Below are 21,694 nucleotides of genomic sequence, written 5' to 3' on the forward strand. Positions count from 1 at the left end.
TATCTTTGGGTTGTTGGTCAGAACAAAACAAGACATTTGAGGATGTCATCGTGGACTTTGGGAAACAGTGATCAGCACTGCAGATAGTGGTGAGACATGAAATACAAACCATGAAAGCCAGTTTGAGTATTTTACTGTCACAATGTGATGTCATCCGCTTCAAATTTCAACACCCTCACTGTGTTGCCAGTCTGACCTCATTAAATGCATGACAGGGCTGTGTTTTCACGCAGGCCTGAAGTCAGTGTGAACATGGCTTTACTTCTCTGACACGTGAACTGATTCTCTATTTTCAGACCAGTTTCCCAACATTCAAACATCTAGACTTACCATGTCAAACAGAATTTTTTTAACAAACCATTTATGAAAATTTTTGGGAATGTAATGGTTTTCCATTATTATCATCTCTTCATCACTATTTACAAAAAACACTTAGCTAATGACCCTGTCTCTCTAATTGTTCTTATCTATTTTCTGTTTCCTGTATTGCTTTTTTTCATCCTTCACTCTTCTTTGCTCCATTGTTCTCATGCATCTTTTCACCCACACCTCTCTCCTCATCCTCCATCCTCCTCTCCTCTCCTCTCCCCTCCTCTCCTCTCCTCCTCTCCTCTCCTCCTCCTCCTCCTGTGGGTGAGGCTGTCACAGTTTTACATCACCACCGATAAGGAGAGCAGGGCGCCGTGTACTTTATACTCACACTCACACTCAGGCCCTTAAAAGCAGTGATTGAAATAAATTATCCAGTTTTAGTGTTTTTTCGTAACAAATTCCAATCATTATCAGCAGCAGACTGGAATGACGACAGGCCAAAGGATGTGTTGGATTTAGGGGCATTTACTCTGATGTAAGAGGAAGACTGCGTATTTTACTTGGCCACAAATATCGGCTGCAATAACTGACTTAAATAGGGGGTTGAGTATCCAAGAAGAGTTTTATAAAGAAGCATAAACCAGTGTACGTTACGACGAGTAGAAGAAGAAGGATGAATGGGGCATTTGTAGCAAATTGAATAGCTGAGTGATAAATAGAGCCTGATTCCCAGGTATTTCTATCTCTAGGATGGTTCCATCTCTAGTGGTAATGTCCAAGGTGGAAGGGGACACAGCACCCTTCTGACCAAACCACATTACTTCAGTCTTGGCAGCGTTGAACGATAGATTGAGGTGGATAAGCCAAATCCGCAAGGCGATGTTGGCATTTAATAGTGCTAAGCTCACTATAAGCCAAAGTGGTCTCATTTTCAATAGCCACAGTCAAATTAATTTAAGGTTAACAGTCACAGAGCCGGTTAATGTTGTAAACATCACAGGAGCAAATAGCAGGCAGTAGTCAGTAACCGGGATACTAGTATTCGTCATGCAGTGTGTCGTGTCAGTGTTTGTGACTGTTTCGTGGGAAACCCCTCACAGCCTCTGCATTATTCATCCGCATATGGCACAGTATTCATTATATATGTGGTATATCCTGCATAAGAGATAAACTATTACATAATGTTCTCGTCCATATATCAGAGGCACACATGCATGCACTCACTGCTCCTCTTTACGTAAAACATCAATGGCATCCACCTACAACATTATATGACACTTTATATCACCACCTCTCTGACACACATGCATCATCAGCTTCAGTGCTTCAGTGCGTCATCACACTGTTTTGGTCCGAGTCACATCAGCCTCATAATCATGATGTTGCATCCGGAGGAGAGGGTTGATGGCTAGATGGAAATGCAGGTTTCTGTGTGTGTGTGTGTGTGTGTGTGTGTGTGTGAGTGAGTGCGTTTGGGTTGCTGTGCAGCAGCCCAGCCCCAGATGAACACAATGAGCACATTAGTTTGCTGCCTATTTTTGTCCTATCAGTGTCGTACATCAGATTGAATGCATTAGAGACCAGTGACTCATCTTAACTCTTCAATGGACTTTTGATCAGAAACATGAATCTCTGATGCATCTTTGTGTTCTCTTGTCATTGTCTCCTCATTTGATTTGATGGTTGATTTGGTTCATCAACATGCTGATATTTTAATGTAAAAAGTATATTTCATTTCAAAAGTTTAATTGTTGGAAAAAAAGATGTCTCGTCCTTCACTGTAAAGTCCATTCTCAGTGTTCGTGCACTGGAGGCTTCAAGTTTCCACATCACAATCGTGTAAGTTGAATATTAGACCAGGATTGGCTTCCAAACGAGTTGTGATGTCACAAATCCTGCTCACAGGGCCGCCCCTTAAAAACAGATTTTCAGTGAGCACAGAGAAACTTTCCACTTTGAGCAGATAAATGTGAAAACAAACTCTGCACAAACATCATTCAGCACAGTGAAGCCCAAACATCCAACTGTAGGAACAAGATGAAAACATATTTTTGAGTGGAGGGAGGGCGGGGCTTTAAGTTAATTAATGATGTAATTGGTTAATCCATCCATCAGTTTGTCGCCACTTATCTGGGTCCAGGTCATATGAATTGATGAATTATATTACTATTTTGTCATACACAGCTGGGAAGTGCTCACAAAATTTGGTTAAACAGTGGAGAAAGTATTAAATTGCTTTATGTGAGGTCTTAAAAAGTCTTCAATTTAATTTAGGAACACTGCAGAAAGTCTAATTCTGTTTCTCATTAAGTTAGCTAAAAGGACTGTTGGTGTACGAACACTTAGAGCTTGAAAGTGATGTGTAGTGATAGACTGTTGTTGCCTTACATACAGGAGAATGATCTCAGTGAGCTATAATGATTTCAACTTTGAAAAAGAAATAAACAGCACTGATATCTGATTGGTACTTATACCAGCCAATACCCCGATACCCAACACCCACCCATGTAAGCTTAAAACCCCTGTAAAAGCTTTATCTAGCCCTCAGTGGGTCACAGCTGCACACTGTCCCTCATGATTGTGCGAGTTAGGTTATTGTCAGAGGCTGCAGGCCAGAGCATTATATCACTTACTGCTGCACACCACAGGCAAGGACATCGACCAGCCCTGTCAGACAAAGCCTACACACACACACACACACGCGCACAGCAGTGTGTAGTAGGTGAGGGATTTGGAAACGAGACCGTGACCCGAACAAGACCCCTGTGCTCAGAACTCTGTCACTACTAATGGCCTGTCGGTGCAGATGGATGTATCAAATGGAAGGCATCAGATGTGGCTACAGAAAGGGCATCATACTGTGACAGTATACAGAGGACACATTGTTTGACCTTTTATTAAATGTCTTGTTTAATTATCCCTGAGAGCATCACTCACCCGGTGTGTGTTTCAGGCTTTAGTCCCTTTTTAACACTTAAAACATCACACGCTTCAGCCATGATGCCGCCATCGCTTTTTACGTTACAAGCTTCCAAAAACGTGTGTGTCCTCCCTGCTCTGACCCTTTTATACAGCATGAGTATTTTATCACTGGATCAACCACCTCATTCCCATCCGTATGTGTGTGTGTTTAAATATAGGAAAGCTCACAGATGGAGCATACAGTATGTCAGTCAGTCAGACCTGTCAGTCCCACGTGCAGAAGCAACACTGGTTTTCCGACTGATGGTCAAATGAACAAGAGAACATTCACATCCATTCAAGCTGTGAGGCCTTTACAACCCAACATTTCCAGGAAGTAAAGTCAGAAACTATTCCTGGAGACTTGACAGTTTCTGTAGCAAATTCATGTGTGTGTAAGAGGAATCATTGTCATATCTGAAGAAAGTTTCTATCAAATTCATAATTACTGACTTACTCCATCCTGAGCCACAGTGTTCATGAAGGCAGCTGACTTTGATTAAGTTGCAGTTTTCATCTTAATAGATAAAAATACAGATTAGTTTCAGTCACATTTTTAGCATTGCACTGCTACAACACTGTCTGACTCAAACCGATGCCTACCTTACCCACAATGCAACTCGACTACCAACAGTTCAGTCGTTCAGTCACAGATTCAGACGCGTTATGCTAGTAGCAGCTAACGTAGCCTGGAGCTGCTAGCCTCCAGCAGAGATGAGGAGCAGCTGCAGAGGTCTGCTAACCTCACTGCTGTCTAACTCCACACCCACACATTGTTTTCATTTTCAAACTTGTAGTTTTCAGCCCCAACAGACCGAGGGATGTCACTCGAAGCAGTTAATCACATTTCACACAGCTCCCTCCGGAGCCATGAAATACTTTTTACTACTTTTCTTCACATACGCAGTAAAACTCATCAACCCCTTTAAGAAAAACTAAAGACAAGTTTCCATCAGAGGAATTTTAGTCTCATTTGTAAATCTGTAATGACTCATGCTGTCAACATATTTGACGTGTACAGTTACAATGGTTAACAGTGGTTACAGGTGTTGTACCAGTCTATAAATCTGCTCTGTCATCCTGCAGATGCATTAGAACTATTTATTATTCAGTCCTCCATCACTCTTTCTTCCACATATGTTTTTATTCATCCGTGAAAATGACTTTGTCATGGATTTTGCTTTCAATTACCACTTTATATTTAGTTTTGGTCTCCAAGGAAAAAAAAAAACATCAACAAATATATTTCACCATAGTTTTCACTGATGAGATAAACACTGCTGAGTCATTGGAGAGCTCTGGCACTGCAGCAGGGACTTTTGGAGGACAGGTATCTGAGTTCTCACCTTTCCATAGAGATGAGGGATAACTGAACTGCACCTGTACGTCTTCTGAGACTAATTACAACACGCAGTCTGTCTTTCCCGCTCTCTCTCTCTCACACACACACACACACACACACATGCACCTACCTCCTTGGGGCTTTGAGCCACTCCCTGTATATTCAATAACACACCAGAGACCTGCAGACTCTGTCTCTGTCTCATTCTTTACCTCTCTCTATCTCTCTCTCTCTCTGTCATCACTCATAGTTGTCCAAGCAGTTGCAGAGCCTGACGGTGGGCATACCACCAGCTCCTTACATAAACAACCCTGTGTTTATGTGTGTGTGTGTGTGTGTTTGTTTGTGAGGGAAATATGTCTCCATCTTTCATTTTTCTGGCGTTAGTAATTACCTCAGTTGTCAGCTGAAGGATCTAAATGTAAAATGAGAGAAGTGTGTGTGTGACGTGCAGAGGTGTTAGAGTTTATGTGTCTGAGTGCATGCTATTGTGTGTGTGTGTGTGCGTGTGGTTGGGTGTGTCAGAGAACGTGCACACTGATATGCTTTTGGGCTTTTACGGTCGGAAACATTCCATAATTAAAGGTAAGCCTCGTTTTGTGAGCTGAATTATAGTAATCTATGAATATTTACTGCATATAAACACAGTGAGTGACACTTTTACTGTTCAGAGATGTATATGTATGTTGTTACTGAATACACATTATGAGCTTTTAAAACTAACATCACCTGCATTTTGAAATACAGAGCCTGAAAATGAGCAAATAGCATTTTTGAATGAAGCTTTTTATATATAAGTTCAGTGTGTCTGGATTAGGATTAGTAGGGATATTGAAGAATACATTTTTTTAAAGTGCTTCCTTCAAAAGCTTGTCTAGTTGGAAGCAGTTTCACATTTATTTCTTGCAGCTTTCTGTAAACAGTGAAACCCTGTAAACACAAGCTGCACCTTTGCCGAAGGCTGAGGTGTGATCACATCAGACTAGGAAAGAGTATGAGGATGTTTGGAATAAAATATTTCAAAGTTCAAGACTTTACAAGTCAAAACGGTACTTTTCGGAGATGTTTGTGTGTTTGTGTTTATGAGGTCCTGGTGATGGTTAGTGTTTGGGTTTGGCTGTCCACAATGAATGGAAGTCAATGAAATGTCCCAACAAGGATAGCTGGACAAACTTGTGTGTGTGTGTGTGTGTGTGTGTGTGTGTGTGTGTGTATGTGTGTGTGTGTGTGTGTGTGTGTGTGTGTGTGTGTGTGTGTGTGTGTGTATGTTAGGATGTATGGACAAAGTGCTGTGATTGTGAGGCTCGGTGAAAGAGATTGAATGGCCCGCCAGGAATGTTAGTGATAGCATCTCTCTCACATTAGTGCGATAGCAGCTGGACAGGGGGACACTTCAGACCTCAGTGCACACACACACACACACACACACACACACACACACACACACACACACACACACACACAAGCAAGTAAAAAATGGTCATTATAATGACTTATAAAGAAAATTGGTACATATCTTATAATTTACACCTTTTAAAAACTTCAAATTTATAGTTTTGACCAACATGTAATTTAATTTTTCAGTACATGTTGGTTTTATCCTCCAATAATTCATACATCTTACACAGTAGATCGTGATAAGGAGTATTTGACGATATGTAAAAGTCAACCTGACAGGATGGAGGATTCCCCCTGTGGGTGTGCTTGGAGGTGTGATTTACAGGGTGTGAACAGGTATCAGATAACAGAGTCCCCCCCCCTCCCCCCATCTGCTTTCATGTAAACTAACTGAGGGTAGGGTCACGCTGTGTGTGAGTGCGTGCGTGCATGTGAGTAATGGTGCTTTTCATAGAAGTATCTCTGCTTCTTACGGTCTGTCTGTCTCTGTCACACACACACATATAGATTGTATTGATGAGTAAGGCAGGATGTGCAGCAAAATGAGACACAGTTTAATTTCATTGTATACTTATTAGTGGTCTTATTTGCCTCATATGAGTCATATCACACACCAGACATGTCATACAGACAGAACAAGCAGTTGAGGTTCATTACAAACCAATGAGTTGCCTCATTTCAAAGTTTTAAAACAGGATACTGGCATCATTTAAAGAGTTAAAGTGTGTCAACTGTCAATGATATTGTCAGTGTTCAAGCTTAGATTCCCCCCTCGGGTCGAGCGCTTCGGGGTGGCGGGGGTGGACTCGGGGGGGGGTTGACTCACGTTTCGGAACAGCGCTGGCAGGGGTTCTCGTCGGTCTGGAGGCCCGCCAGGCCTGTACAATTATAGGGGAAACACTGGTGTTGCCATGGTGAAGTTTTTTTAGGGGGAGCAGTATAAGGAGGCTGGCTTTCTGAGCTAGTTTGCTGATCATATCGGAGTCGCTAATGTTATTGTCAAAAAAAAGTGGAGAGGAGGCCCTTAGCAGCTCAATTAAGTTTGCAGGTAGGTTTCTCTCTCTGTTTGATATCATTTTGGAAAAATTTCAGCCAGTAACACTCAGCCGAAACTGTCAGTTCATTCAATAAATGTACAATTGTCTTTACTCTTCTACAGTGTGACACATCCTTCTAAAATTAGATTAGAAATGAATGCTTCAAGTGTTTCACTCAATCTAAAAAAACATGATGACTCAAGAGAGTTCCCCTTCAAATTTCTGTATGAAAGATATGTTTTTATTAATCCAAAAGAAAAGATAAGAAGATCCAGTGTCAACAGATGATCTGCTTGTAATAAGGTTAAACTTTGGCTGTTATTCTTAACTGTTGAGAGGGGAAAAAAAGCTCCAGCTTGTAATTGAAACCATCAGGTTGTGTGTCAGTAGGGTGTGTGTGTGTGAGAGAGAGAGAGAGAAAGAGAAAGAGAGAGAGAGAGAGAGAGAGAAACTGAGCGAGCGCCAAAAGTCCCTTGTCAGCTGTCTCTGTATATCAGCTGGAGCACAAAAACAGAAGTGTGGCTACAGAAAAAAAGGGGAAACGGACACACAGGCACACACACATCACACACACACATGCACACACATCGCATGGTAACTGAGTAAGCTGAGCATTTAGAGGAAGTGTCCCACCTCTCTTAGAAAGTGACATCAGAGGTGAGCTTTCCACACAGTGGCTATGAGCCCAGGCCACTGAACACTCTGTTTTTTCCAGACCATGTTGAGGCTCTTCTGCTTTAATACATATTACACTGCACCCATAATACTCAACCATCTGTCAACTGCAGACTAATAACCTCGTCAAATGCTTCTTTTTGGCAACGTAGCTTTTAATAAATATCTCACAGTAAGCAGTGACAGAAAATATCGGGAGTCGGTGCAAAAGCCTCGGTATTATGAGCTCACAAAGTGACCCATGCATGTGTTATAATCATCTCTTCAAAGAACCTTTGTCTTCTCTCGGCTTGTTACAAAAAAAACCAAAAAAACCCAAAACTTCTGCAAACTATTTCAAGCAGAATAACCGAAGCTCTTTATCTGACACACATTGTTCTGTTTTTTTTTCTAAATAAAAACTCATAAAAATGTGACAGAAGAAACTTGTTTTTTTTTTTTTTCTTCTTCTTCTTTTATTGTCAGAAATATATTTGTAGACAAGAAGAAGAATTTGTAACACATGCATCACATCTGGAGGGAAAAAACTCCTGTCTGCAACAGAAATATCTCCAAATGTTATCAGGAATATGTCATCGCTGGAATCCAGCCGCTTGTACTTGGAATTTGGGCTGGATAATTAATCGATATTATGGTCTGTGCACTACATCATAGTGATGTAGTGCATTATTGTGATATGATTCATTTATGATGCATTTTATGTTATTCGTTTATTAATTTCTCTTTTACAGATGAATGAAACCAAGCTGTTTTACATATATGAAGAGTTTGGTCTCATGTAATGAATAAAAATAAAAGCCAATCAATTATTCTGATGATTATTTTCCATATCAGTCAATGGATCATTTTCCAAATTTTGAGATTAAACTTTTCTTGTGTTATTGCTGCAGCTTGTTGCACATCTGGCTTTAGATTCTACACATGTAACTGCATGCATTTGTAATATAGTGTAGGGGAAGCTTAGTATCAACTTTTATTCTGTTCACATATGTGTTCTAATCTTCTTCGCTTGTTTAGTTTAAAGTCAGACCGAACAGTTCCCACCCGTCGTCTAACCATCATTGACATCATATACCTCACCAGACACCAGTGAGGTCAGCATTTCCCCCAGCGCTCTGTCCATGTGACCTCTCATAATCATAGGTCCACACAGTGGTAATGTGGGGATATTAAACTGCCCTGCGGTTGTTATACAGCCACATTGTCCTTGGAAAGTGAAACAGTTCCACATTTACTGCCCAAAACCTCAAAGTAGTAGAGTTAGTGTAGCTGGAAGCAGGCAAATATTGACATTGAAATTGAATATTTTCAGTTTGTGCCGTCTGGTTTTGTTAAAATCTACTGCTTCCAACAGCAAACTCATGTGTGTCGCAGCCCGACGGCGGCACAAGGATATCATTTTGGGTACGACGGTGACCGCGCAGGGCCCTTCAGGGAAGTGATCTCACACCGTACGTGACGCAGGATAAACCTCTTATTCTTCTGTTACGTTATTAGCCTTGTTACTCCAGGGAAGAGGCATTTGTCTTTTCAAATATCTGAGATAATTATAGTCGCGCCGGTGCAGTTACAGCTGCGGTGCCTTGCTCGGCGGCACAGATTGTCATACGCCGGATCCGCCGGCAGCTGATACGTATCTGCTTTCAAACCTGCAGCTGGAATGTAGGAGTGTTTGTTTCCTGGTGGATTGGAGCAGAGAAATGATTATGGATTAATCATTTACGAAGAGTAAACGTCTTTTCATTAACCCGCTACGACTCTGATTGTTTTTCAATGTTTAACCAAGGAAGTTGAGATCAGATCCAGGTCACGCAGACTTTTTTTTTCTTCTCCTAATTAAAAAACATTTCTTTTCTGCTAACGAGCCAAACATGGCAGCGGCGTAGGAACCTTTCAGCTGGACTTCCTGGGTTCAGAGAAGATCCTCCCTGCTGCTTAAGTGTCCTTGAGCAAGACGCTAAACAGGCTGCAGACTCCTCACCCCCAAACCTTACTGAGGATTAATCAATCCTGACATTACATTGTGTTGTTGTATATTAAAGAAACAAGAGGAGGAGAAAAAGCAGAGGGATTTTTGAGATTAGGTCTTATGTGTTATGTCACACATTACCCTGACAACCTCTATAGGAGCTGCGCTGGTGCCCTGCCAACGGTAAGCTTATGGAAAACCCCTCACAACCTATTCAGCTCTCTCCCAGCCTCTTCCTCTCACTGTTAGCTTTATCTTCTCTCACAGACACTCACAGTAGCACTGCACCTGCAACATTTAAGATTCTATTCATGTGGACACTCACTCACCACGGCTGTTTGTTTTCAAGCAGTTTGAAATCTTTCACCAGAAAAGTAAGTATATTTTTTTGTTGAAAGATGTCAGATTGGTTTATTATCATTCAATGTTTATGTTCCCATTCACCTAAAAGTTGTGCTTCTTGCTGGAAAAGACAAAGATCACAGCACTTTGTTAAAATTATACTAAAAAAAAATATATTTATAAATTATATGAGGCACTAGCAGTGGTGGAGGAACTTCTCCAATTGTAGTAAAAGTCACAATACTATGCTGTAAAAAATACTTGCAAGTAAAAGTCCTGCATTTAAATCTCTGAGGTAAAAGTATGTAAATATTATCTGTAAAGTATACTTAATGTATCAAAAATTAAAGCACTCGGGGCCCCTGATGGCTCAATGGTTAAGTCGCATAACATTCAGTTCCTAGCCGGGGGACTCTTGTTGCATTTCACAGCCCTCTCCCTTCCCCTGTCTCCTGTCTCGCTACACTGACTCTCAATTAAAGGCAAAATGCCACAAAAATAATCTTTAATAATAAATAAAAACATTCAATACAGACTATTATACTTTGTTTTATGAAAGGATGAAATGGAAATACTTAAAGCTGCAATATGCAAGTTCTGGAAATCAAGCTAGCACTAGTTGTCACATATTGATTGACAGCCGTGAGCTCCCACCCCTGATCTCTGATTGGTTAGAAGGGCGAGGCTTGCTTAAAAACATGAGAAGGGAATATCTCCGTACTGCTGCCTGGCGGCGCCTTGAGGCCGGGCCCTTGACAACACCTCTCCCACGTTAACACATTAGCACTTTGGAGCATATTTCAACTAAAAAAAAAATAGAAGCAAAAACTTACATACTGTAGCTTTAAGTAGATTATAAGTACTTCAAATTTGTACTTAAGTACTATACTTGAGTAAATGTACTTAGTTACATTCCACCACTGGGCACCAGACTATTGGTCCTTAAAATTCGCTCATTTCCTGCTTTGGATGATTGTGATTTTAATGTAATTTACAAGAAAAACATGTTTCTATTAATTTAGCAGCCCACATGAGAATTAATCATTCACGCCTCCTTAATCACTTCTTCAGATCATTTACAAGCATGACAGAAATGGCGCATAAGAAATTTACCAGCATAATTTCCTGCATTGTGATTCGTCAGTTTGATTTTTGCTTCTTTATCATCTGGGTGTGTGTGCTTGTCATGATGCATTACTGTTTACATACAATAGTGGTGTGTGGAAGCAGATTAAAGAGGCTTAACCTTCACCTCTGCTTTTCTGGCAGCCGGAGGACACACACACCCACCAGCCCATGAACACACACATACGGGCTTCCACACACACACACACACACACACATAAATGCACATGACTAATCCACTCTCACACACTCCAGCATTTGCTAGCAGACAACACAATAGAAACTGCCCTTTCCGTGAATTTCCTTCCTTTGTTGAATCCAGATTGTTTCCGAGTGGCCACACCAAAAGTTGTGACCAGGAGGGGGGAAAAAACAGGAGCTCAGCTCAAACTACGGCACCTCACTGGGGTCCAAAAAAAAAAAAAAAATCAACAAACCCTTCCAGTTTGTGATTTTTCTCAGCCCAGGATCCAAATCCATCCCACTGCAGGACCCAGACTAATGAAAAGGTTCTGCTCCTGTGGTCATGTGGGGACCCAGTGTAGAAATAGAAACTGAGAACAGCAGGAGCAACCGACACCGACCGGTATAGTTCAGTATGGCTGCGATCGGTCTCATTGTGTGTTTAAATCAAACGTGTTTGGTAGACTGGCTGGCATGGATCACTAGGCTAACTCTGCAGCTGGCACAGATGATGTACTGTATACTAAACACGCACACACACAGACGACGTGGGGTTAAATGTGGAAACTGGGGCAGTGTTTCTAACCAGCACGGCTTTGTGGTGGAGGCAGTGGGCAGCAGTCTTCCTGTGACACACCCTGGTCTCAGCAACGGGGGTTCATTTACTGCTGCTGATACACTGGCAGTCAGGCATGTAATGAATACGCCTACATGCACTTTATTTATATTCCTGCCTCAGGAACAGCCTATTGTTCAATATATATACGCTTTGTAAGCTTTTGTTTTATATTGTGTGTTAGTTTCTTTTTTGAATAACTGACTCGATGTTTGACTGATTGTGATTGGTTGATGGCTTGTCCAGTTGACTTACTGTCTAAGAGGATATCTGATGTGATGTTGGATGGGAGATAAATATAATGGGATTAGCTAATAAAGGGAATTAGATGACATTATGTGGTATTATATATTATTAGATATTTGTTTGGTGAATTTAGTTCAACATGATGGACTTCTAAAGCTCATATTGATTCTATCAGTGCAGGGATAGTGGTGGTATTAGGATACATTTCATTAATTGTAACAAAGAGGGTCTGGTTTAAATCATAAAAAACAGCTGATAAGTAAACAAAAGTAATTTTGTCCATATAATGTGGTGTACTTGTATGTGTTCTTCTTGTAGTGAGTGAATGGATGGTCCAGCAGATGGGGCTGTGGAGTTGTATTTGAGTCTTGGATCTGTTGCATCTGTTTGAGGAACCTGACTGATCTTTAAAAACGTACTACGGAAAAAAAAACTTGATAAGAATTCACTTGTCAAACCTAAAACATGTCATGCAAAAGTTTTTAGCTTTCATGTTTGTTTTTTTCATCTGCAAATATGTGTAGATCTGCTGATATACTGTAATGTTGCCTGCAGTTTGAGAAACAAGGGGACATTGATGTGTGGATATGAATGTGCTGTGCAGGGCAGCCAGGTGGAAATAGAGAGAAAACACTAAAAGGCTCTTGAATTTTGCAGCAAATGTGTCTCTCTCCCCTCTCCCCCTCCCTCTCTCTCTCCCAACCCTCTCGAGGTTTCTACCCGTTAAAAGGGGAGTTTTTCCTCGCTGCTGTTGTCCAAGTGCTTGCTCATGGGGGAATGTCGGGTCTCAATAAATTAATAAAGACTACCGTCTAGACCTGTTCTATGTAAAAACGCCCTGAGTTAACCTCTGTCGTGATTCAGCGCTATATAAATAAGATTTACTTGACTCAAGTGTTGCATAGTCCTTGAGCAAGACCTTGAAGCCCAGCCTGCTCTGAGTGACAGAGTCAATCAAACCTGTTTCAACAAGGTAAGAAAAGGAAGTTCAAGCGAGAGGGAAGACTTGTACGTTTCAGACACGTTAGGTTTAGTGTCGATGATAAAAGGAGAACCGCAAAGATGGAGATGAGACAGATAAACACAGCGCGGCTGAGCAGCAGAGAAAGGCCGGCTGCTGGCACTGAAGATAATCTGGCATTATAGTTGGAAGATGACACAACATGACTCGGCAAATTCCCCTGATGGCCATTGGTCAGCTGAACTCCCAGATGAGCTGATGACTGCTTGGATCTGTATGTGTGTGTGTGTGTGTGTGTGTGTCCATGTTTAGGTACAGATTGTGCCTCTGTGTTGTTCCAAGTCCTCCATGTCTTTCATGCGGCTTAATCCCAGTTGAAACCCTGCCTCCTTGTGGTTGAAAGCGGTATTACATTTAGGTTATAATCAGGGATAAGATCAGCTGGTAGACGTTCAGTGTGTTGCTCAGGGGCACTTCAGCAGGATGGATACTTGCCAACACTGGGTTTGGATCCAGCTCCTTATCTTGTAACTACTCCAGCGGCTAGTTTGATGACACCTCCGGACACAAACCTGCGGCCCAGTTAAGTTCAGATCAGTCTAGAATTTCCCCCGATCACCAACAGCAAATTGATTCAGTCGTTTTGTTTATCTCGCTTGTCAGATTTAAGACTTAATGGGTAGCATGATGCAACGGGCTGTAAATGTTTTTCTGTCGTCCATGCTCGGGACTTATTAAAAGTGATTTTTGCTGTCTCACTTCCTGTAACCATTTCCATCTCTCTCCCTCACTCGATTTCTCGCTCTTTCGCTCTGGTCCTGCTTCCTGGTTTACCTCCACTTCTTTCATCTTTATCTCTCCATTCCAGCTTCTCTCTCTGGCTCCAACTCACCTTTTGCCATTTGCCAAAGTCTGGTTAAATGTTTGCATCCTCGACTTTTCTGGAACAAGACATGAATGAATCAATAAGCATGATTTTGGTGAATTTGAAGTAAAAAATGTCAAGGTGTTGAGGTTAAAACTGGGCTGTTTTTTATTGAAAAGTGGTGTTTTTAGACATATTCTAGGTTACATATAAGTATTGTTTCAGTAGTGTTTTTGGGACTAAAGATTAGTGTTCTCCATGATATTAAAATGATCACACTGACAGAAACACATGCTTATGATACATCATTTGATCCTCCTCCTTCAGCATATCATCTTACCAGTTTTACGTCTGAGTGATTATATACTGTAGGAGTGTATGAGCATTTTTATAGTGCTGGCATGTTATTACGGTGTGCAGTGGCAGGAAAGGAATATCCACTGATTCTGACGTGTTGTTTCTGGGCTTTGAGGAACAGGCATGTCATTGTCGGACATCTACTTATGACATTATGGCAATCTTCTGCTCCTCAGTTCCCAGCATACAACGTAATTAGGACATAGTTAGTCATTTGCAAGACATCTCAAAAATGTTTGTGAGTGGATGTTCATTTACTTTCAACATGTGGCATAAGATTGCGTGCATGCATCTAGCTCTCTATGTAGATTTTCCTTTATGGTCATGAGCTTGCAGCATACTTTTACAATTTAAATAGTGTCTGTAGAACAACAGCTGTAAACCACATAAGTCGATCTTTTTTGTCTTGATGTTTGTGTCTTATTGTAGTTCATTAGGTGACAACATGTTAATTCCTTTGTCTCTGTCTGTGTTTGTGTGCAGCCATGGCGGAGTTAGACCTGAGTCTGAGTGATGCGCTGACGGACAGCGTTCCCCAATCAGGCCCTGAGAGCCTGGTGGAGAGGGACTTTGTGGCTCAGCTGGAGGCGGAGGCCTTCGACGATCAAGTCGGGGAGACGGTGGGAAAGACAGAGTACGTTCCCCTGCTGGACAACGATGACACCAGAGCAGGTGAGAATGATATGATGGAGCCCCGCGAGGCATTGGCATCACGACTAAAGGTGCGGTAATCAGAAAGAGCGAGGATGCTGGACAATGCTGTTGATCTCTTGCATTCTGTTTGGACTTACATAACATTACGAAGGTGAGAACAGGGAGGCAGATGTAGAATTGGTAACGTGACGACTGAGAGAGGAAAGGATGAGAGAAAGTGAGGAGGAGAATCAGTGGTAGGCTGGGGGAAACAGCAGTAGAGGCGGGGAATGAAGGGAAATGAAGTCACAGACAGGTGTGGACAGGAAGTCTCGCTCAGCACAACAAGCTTGTCCTTTCTTGACTCTTTAATTCCATCAACGTCTTTCCTGTGGAACAAACATACACACAGACAAGTGAAGATAGAGAACTTTATTATCCAAATATGAAATCCCCCTATGTGCTGGCCAACAAACTACTTGTTTAATTGGGGCATATGAAAAAATAGATTTGATTTGAATTGGATTGGAATTATGTCCTGCTGACAACTGAAATCATATTAAAAAATACACAAACACTTCCCCTTTTTGGTTTCTAGCCATGCAGATAGTTTAGGTTTATATGCCCACCACTTCTGTTGCACAATAATACTATGGATAAAAAAAATTACATTTGAAAAAGTCCATAGACATTGTTTCTCTAAAGACATACAGTACCAGTCAAAAGTTTGGACGCTTTCTTATTCAAATGAATGAGAAAGTGTGTCCAAGCTTTTGACTGGTACTGTACGTATTGGTGTTGAATTTTTCAAGTATAATTCTTCAATACTTTGAGCACCACAAGAAAAAAATATCATTCAGCTACATTGTACTGGGGTGACAGCAGATGTCTCAGTGTTGCTTATCTCAAATTAAAACCAAAACTATGTAGCTGTTAGTGACAAGGGTGAATTTGGTGAACTGTCCCTTTAGACGTACTTTGTCTTTTTGTCAAACTTAACAATAAAGTTAAAAAACTAAATCTCAGCAATATGCCTTTGAACTTAAAGCTGCCTTAACTGCCTTTTTTTGGCCACTTGGGGTCAGGAGAACAAACTGAAAACACAACATTAGCATAAACCACCATATAACGTTACTAGCGCTAATGCGTTAGCATACAACTGCTTGTTACACATCCAGGAGACACAGAGCAACATTAGCTTCATTTGGAGTCATGTTTCTGTCCACCTGAAGAATGTAAGTCCACTATTTACTCTCTTTTAGTTCTGCTTTTGTCTACAACACCTCCTGAGAATATTTGTCTCTGTAGCTGCTAAATGCTCCACTATGTTCACTAGCTAGTTGCTAACTTTGTCTGTCCGCTGTTTGGTGCTGGGCAGGTAGTGATCAGTGGTTAAATGTTTCTGAGCTGAGGAGAACTGCAGAGTTAGGTGAAAATTAGCTTCAAGATTAAAGAAACATCCTTCCCCTATGTTACTGATATCATTCTGCCATTCATAATAATAAGTGCTGTCAGTAATCTATGTCTGTCTGCTGACTTCAATTTCCCAAATGGTCTTTCGATTGATCTCTGTATCTGTTTCAGTCCATCCTGAACAAGATGGGAATCTGTGTTATGTAACATGAACTGCAGCTGCTCTTAAATGGTTGATAGTATCAGGCACCGCTGGACACTGCTGGCTGCCATTTTGGATGTGTCGGGGTGCCATTCAGCCGCAGGGAGGATAGTAGCCTGAAGATAAGAGGAGTAGCGGTCAGTGCTTTGCATATTCCAGCCAACTGGTGAAATTTAGGAACTAAACAAGAAGCTGCATCCCCACTCTGAGCAGTTACTGTCCAAATGCTCCACCTGCTCCTGTTGGCTCAGGTTTTAGCCTACGTGGCACCATAGTTTTTTCTGTGCATTTAGAAAATATGTAATTGAACAGTCTGGGGTTCAACGAGATGAATAGACACATACTCCAGACTGATTGTGAATTTTTGGATATGTACTATATAGGAAGATAAGTAAGCAGATAGATAAACATTAGGTAGATCAAATAAACAGCTTAGCAAATAACCAGATAAAATGAAGTGACAGTTAACCGGCGATGACTCAGCTCTCGGGCCTGTTTTGGTTCCCCAGACACTTTGGTCAGACAGTCAGACTGTGTGTGGGCACTCGTCAGTGACAGCCGGCTGCAGGACGGGCCGTGGGTGGTGTTGCCAGTGATCAACTGTGGCACGCTGTGTGCATTCGGACGAACACAGACATGCTGACACGCTGAGTGCCAAACAGCAGGGCGAGGCAGTCCGCAAGTTATTGTCCTCTGTCAGCAGGCGAGCTAGATGGAGGAAGCACAGTTTGTTTGTTTTTTTTTTTCATCAGAGTTGTTGTTTCGATGCCCTGACGCACACTTAATATGCACACATGACGCCTGATGTGTGTTTGAGTGTTCCCGCGCTCTTGTTTGTGATCTGCCATATTTGTGTCCTGTGTGTTTATTCGTGCGAACACATACCGTGTGTGTATATATGTGTGTGTGTGTTTTTGCATGCATGTCTGTGGTTTTGGGTTTTGCATGCCTGTGTTTACATTGTTGACTGCAGAACGGCTTTGGTTTTGCGGCTTTGTGGCCACATGCATTGTTGTTCAAAATTAAATCCAGTGGACGTTATCATGAAGCAAGATTAGCACGTTAGCCGGTTATCTTAAGGCTTCACTCAGGTTTTTCAGTATCACACATGCGGCTCACTTTTGATTTGAGTTGGATCACCATGGTAACCTATGCTGAAGGGCTAACTTGCTCTGGAGGAGGTTAAGTGTGTCACTTATTCATAATAATATCCAAAAGGCTGATTTAATTATTCCCACACTTCCCATATTTGAATATTATTCCTACAGCTTCTTATTGTGCTCTAGTTTTGTGATTATATTGTATGTCCTTCACCTCACTCAGTGTCAGCTTTTACTTTCACAGTAAACTTACTTCCCCACAGATATTACTGTTTCATCTCTGAGCCAGCTGAAACCAACTTTCTGATACCGGTTATCTAACTTCAACTTGCTTCATGATACAGACCCCTGACCCTCTAGTCAATGTTTTTGGTGTGCATGTGTATTTCTGTGTATGAAGGAGTTCTTTATGCGCTTGTGTTGATAAAGCTGTGTGTTGATACAGTATGTAGTTTATGTGGTACATACCTGTGTGCATGTACGTGGGTGTGTGTGTGTGTGTGGTATGCACATTAGATAAATAAACTGCAGTGATTCAGCAGTCAGATGTCACACAGCTTCACCTCCTTCAGCATCCCACACTGACTCCAGCAAATATGTGCTGCCCTCTGCCTGCACTAGCTAGACCATAACTGGCCGGTATGGTATTAACAGGCTCCCCTATAAGCAGACAGCAGACCACACATACTCCTAGTGCCCAACCACTATAAAGAGCTGCCCTTAAAAAGGCCTGATAAATCAGGGTCAGTGGTTTCCATTTAATTCCAGTCTGTCATATTTCTGCTGTACAAACCAAACCATTCAGTTTGATTTTCTTGTCCAATTATTAGCACTCATAGGGATAGTAATGTGTTTGCTTGTTTGTGTGTGTGTGCGTGTGTGTGTGTAGACACGGGTACTGCGTTGGAGAATGGAGAGCAGGAAGCTCAGGGTGTGCAAAAGCCTGGTAAGAGATATCCCACAATCCCCTCTGCCGTCGGTCAGTCTGCTAAGGCCACCCGGTCATCTTCATCCTCCAGTCATGACCTTTTCATGTTATCTTTTCCTTTGACCTTGTTTACTTCCTTGTTGTTCTTCACTTCAGTTCCATTCTGCATGCATGTGTACACCCTTAGTATTACTTGAGGATGTGAGCTGTTGCCGCTCTCCAACATCCCTTCGATGTCCTCTAGCACATGGCTGCTGCTCACGACATTCTCTGTGGTGGTTGAACTGAAGAGAATGCAAAAAAAAGTGGAATTACAAACGAAAAGGATAAAAATGTCTTTAGATCCTGTGTGAATACATTCACACACTGCGACCACATTCTTCTTATAGGTCATTGTTTGTTTAAAATTCATATTCGTTACTTAAAGCCACTATGTATATAATTTAAAAATTGCCAACCTAGGTGTCCCACAGTGATGTAAAACCACATATCACCTAGGCACACTGAGATGATAGGGCTGAAAGCAATTTTCACCTGAATTAAGGGCTGTAGCCATGAAGTCCTTCATATCATTTCAATTACATACCAAAAATACAATCTCAGTTTTCTTTAAAATTTTATTTTAATTATTTTAATCATATCCATTCAGTTAACTGTTTAGTTATATTTTTTGTTTTATTTCCCAACATGAAGATCTAAATGTGGATTTTAGTGCCTTCTCCACACTGCTGTGAATATAATACTGGTCTGGAAATACTAACAATTTTAATTCTGAAATTCTAACAAGTTTAATTCTACAATGTAATACTTGAATCCCCAATTAAAATATCCAGCAAGTGCTACTTTTAAATTGTCGAGAATAAACTCCCCAATTGCTAAAATCCACAAAAAATACAGAGGATATGACCTAACTGTCCTTAAAGAGCCTATTATTGCTCTATTATGCTCATTTCCAGCTCTAAATTTTTATTTTTGGACTCCACTAGAGTAGTTTTGCATGATTCACAATTCAAAAGACTCTTATAAACTTATCTCATACTGGCCCTTAATGCAGCCCCTGAGTTCAGCCTCTGTCTCTTAACAGGCAGTCTTAGCTCCTGTCTCTTTAAGGCCCCTCCTGATGAACCCATTCTGTTCTGATTGGCCAGCTTTCTGGAAGCTGCCGAGAGGAAGCGGTATCAGCCATGTTAAGTTACTGCTGATGCAAACCCAACATTTCCTGCTTTACTGCTTCATATTAAAAGCTTTTCAATGACTAAATAACGGGAGACTTTTATTGTGAAGAATTGACAGGAAGGGACATGTGTTCCCCACTGAATTAGCGGCGCTTCATTAGCAGCACTAAAAACTGGTCAAAACAACAACATATAGAGATATTTGGAGCTCTTTGTTCAGTGGATCAGTTGGAAATAATGCAGGGAGGAATAGTACAAGCAGAAACAGCCACAGTGATGATGATGTTTGATGAAGAGCTGCAGACGACCTGCACACCTCCAACAGGTAAACAACTTATTTTACTTTGCACTGCTGTGTAATGGAAAAACACTTGCAGCGTTCCACCTCGACTCCAGTCATGGCTCAGCATGACTTCACTCCAAAACCAATGGAAAACACCGTAATGCTAGCGTAGCAGTGAACTGGTGCACTGTGCATGGAACAGATGACCATATAAAGAAATCCATCACGAGCTGTTGTCAGCTCGGGCTGAAAGTAGAAAAACACATTGGAAACCGAGCATTTAAAGTAGTCTGAAGCTAGTGCTTTTTGCTCACAGGGATTTTTTCTACATATGTTTACCTCGTTATTTGACACGTCAGCCACATTTAATGTGGACATCCGACATTGCAACATTGTATATATGATTGAAAATAAGAAAAAGCACAATAGGTCCCCTTTAATGGTTGCTGTGCTGCTATTGTGGTAACAATTTACTTTTACTGTTTGTCCTTTGTAAGCAGTATTTAATAAATGTAAAACACACTATAATGTAGTCACAAGCTGATATAAGATCAGTTTTAAATGTTTATTAATGAACAATAGTTGTCAATAATTATAACTTCTCCAATGAAGAAACTTATGATCTGATACATTTGAAATATACCACAGTCACATAAAAAGTCTATTCAAAGTGACTTTAAGTAAATGTAGTAATACCACAGGGAAAGATTTTCTTTACTGCAAGTAAAAGTACTAATTCAGTACAACAGTATTTGTTGCACAGTGCTCCAGCTGCATTATATCTACCAACCATTTGCTTTTGGGTCAGTGAACCTTCAACAATGTCTCGTAATTAATGAGGTTACTATATGTTTTTAAATGTAAACTATTGCTCCACAAATGAACCAGCTTGTTTTCAGTTTCCTCACCTGTTAAATTGGTCTAAAGGCCACATTTTAATTCTGACCAGCTGAAATCAGTCTGAAAGTGATTAAACTTTACTTTACCATTTACTTTGTGCTGCATAGCTGCCTTTCGTCAGCTCTGTTAATCAGTAAAGATTTCATCTTCAATCACCTGTGGAGTACAAAATTAGTTCATTTGCATAATCAATGCTTGAATATGAATGTCAATTGGCAAAAAGAGACTGTTAAAGTGTCGCCTTGATAATATCAGCGGAAAGTCCTTTTTAATAAACGCAATAATAAGGTCATTGAAACGCAAATTGCCTAAGTCCCTTGTACTCAGCAGTCCTTTTGTTGCCTATAATGTGAATACATTGTTATAATGTTATCTTGTAGTGGAGATAATTAGCTGCAGAGAAGAGATGCAGCTCTAGAGAGGAATCGTTATTGTGCCTAATGAGCATATCCTCCGTCTTCCCCTCTAGCGGTCTCCTCGTACTGAAATAGACTGAGAAGGGAACTGTTTCTGGTGTGTGTGGGTTTGTGTTTATATGTGTGGTCCATTTTGGGAATTTATCATCTGATATTTTGGGTCTTGTTTTTTTCTGTGTTTCTCAATAGTCCGGTTTCCTTTCTAACCTCATCCTGCAGCATTAACATACCTCTGCTGTTCCTCTTTTCGTTTTC

At 41.0% G+C, this 21,694-nt stretch overlaps 1 protein-coding gene across 7 annotated transcripts in view; it reads left to right on the plus strand.

Moving 5' to 3' along the window:
* LOC137173121 (microtubule-associated protein 4) overlaps positions 1 to 21,694 on the plus strand; it is a 121,713-nt gene that overhangs the window by 15,505 nt on the left and 84,514 nt on the right. For 6 of the 7 annotated variants that reach the window (XM_067577842.1, XM_067577841.1, XM_067577845.1 and 3 more), the window contains exons 2-3: positions 14,873 to 15,061; positions 18,627 to 18,683. In XM_067577842.1, coding sequence (XP_067433943.1) covers positions 14,875 to 15,061; positions 18,627 to 18,683 — 244 coding nt within the window. In that variant the 5' untranslated portion in view covers positions 14,873 to 14,874. The remainder of the gene's footprint in view (positions 1 to 14,872; positions 15,062 to 18,626; positions 18,684 to 21,694) is intronic. The other variant, XM_067577843.1, reaches the window with a different exon arrangement.

The sequence above is a fragment of the Thunnus thynnus genome, chromosome 21 (genome assembly GCF_963924715.1).
Source record: "Thunnus thynnus chromosome 21, fThuThy2.1, whole genome shotgun sequence".
Lineage (NCBI taxonomy): Eukaryota > Metazoa > Chordata > Actinopteri > Scombriformes > Scombridae > Thunnus > Thunnus thynnus.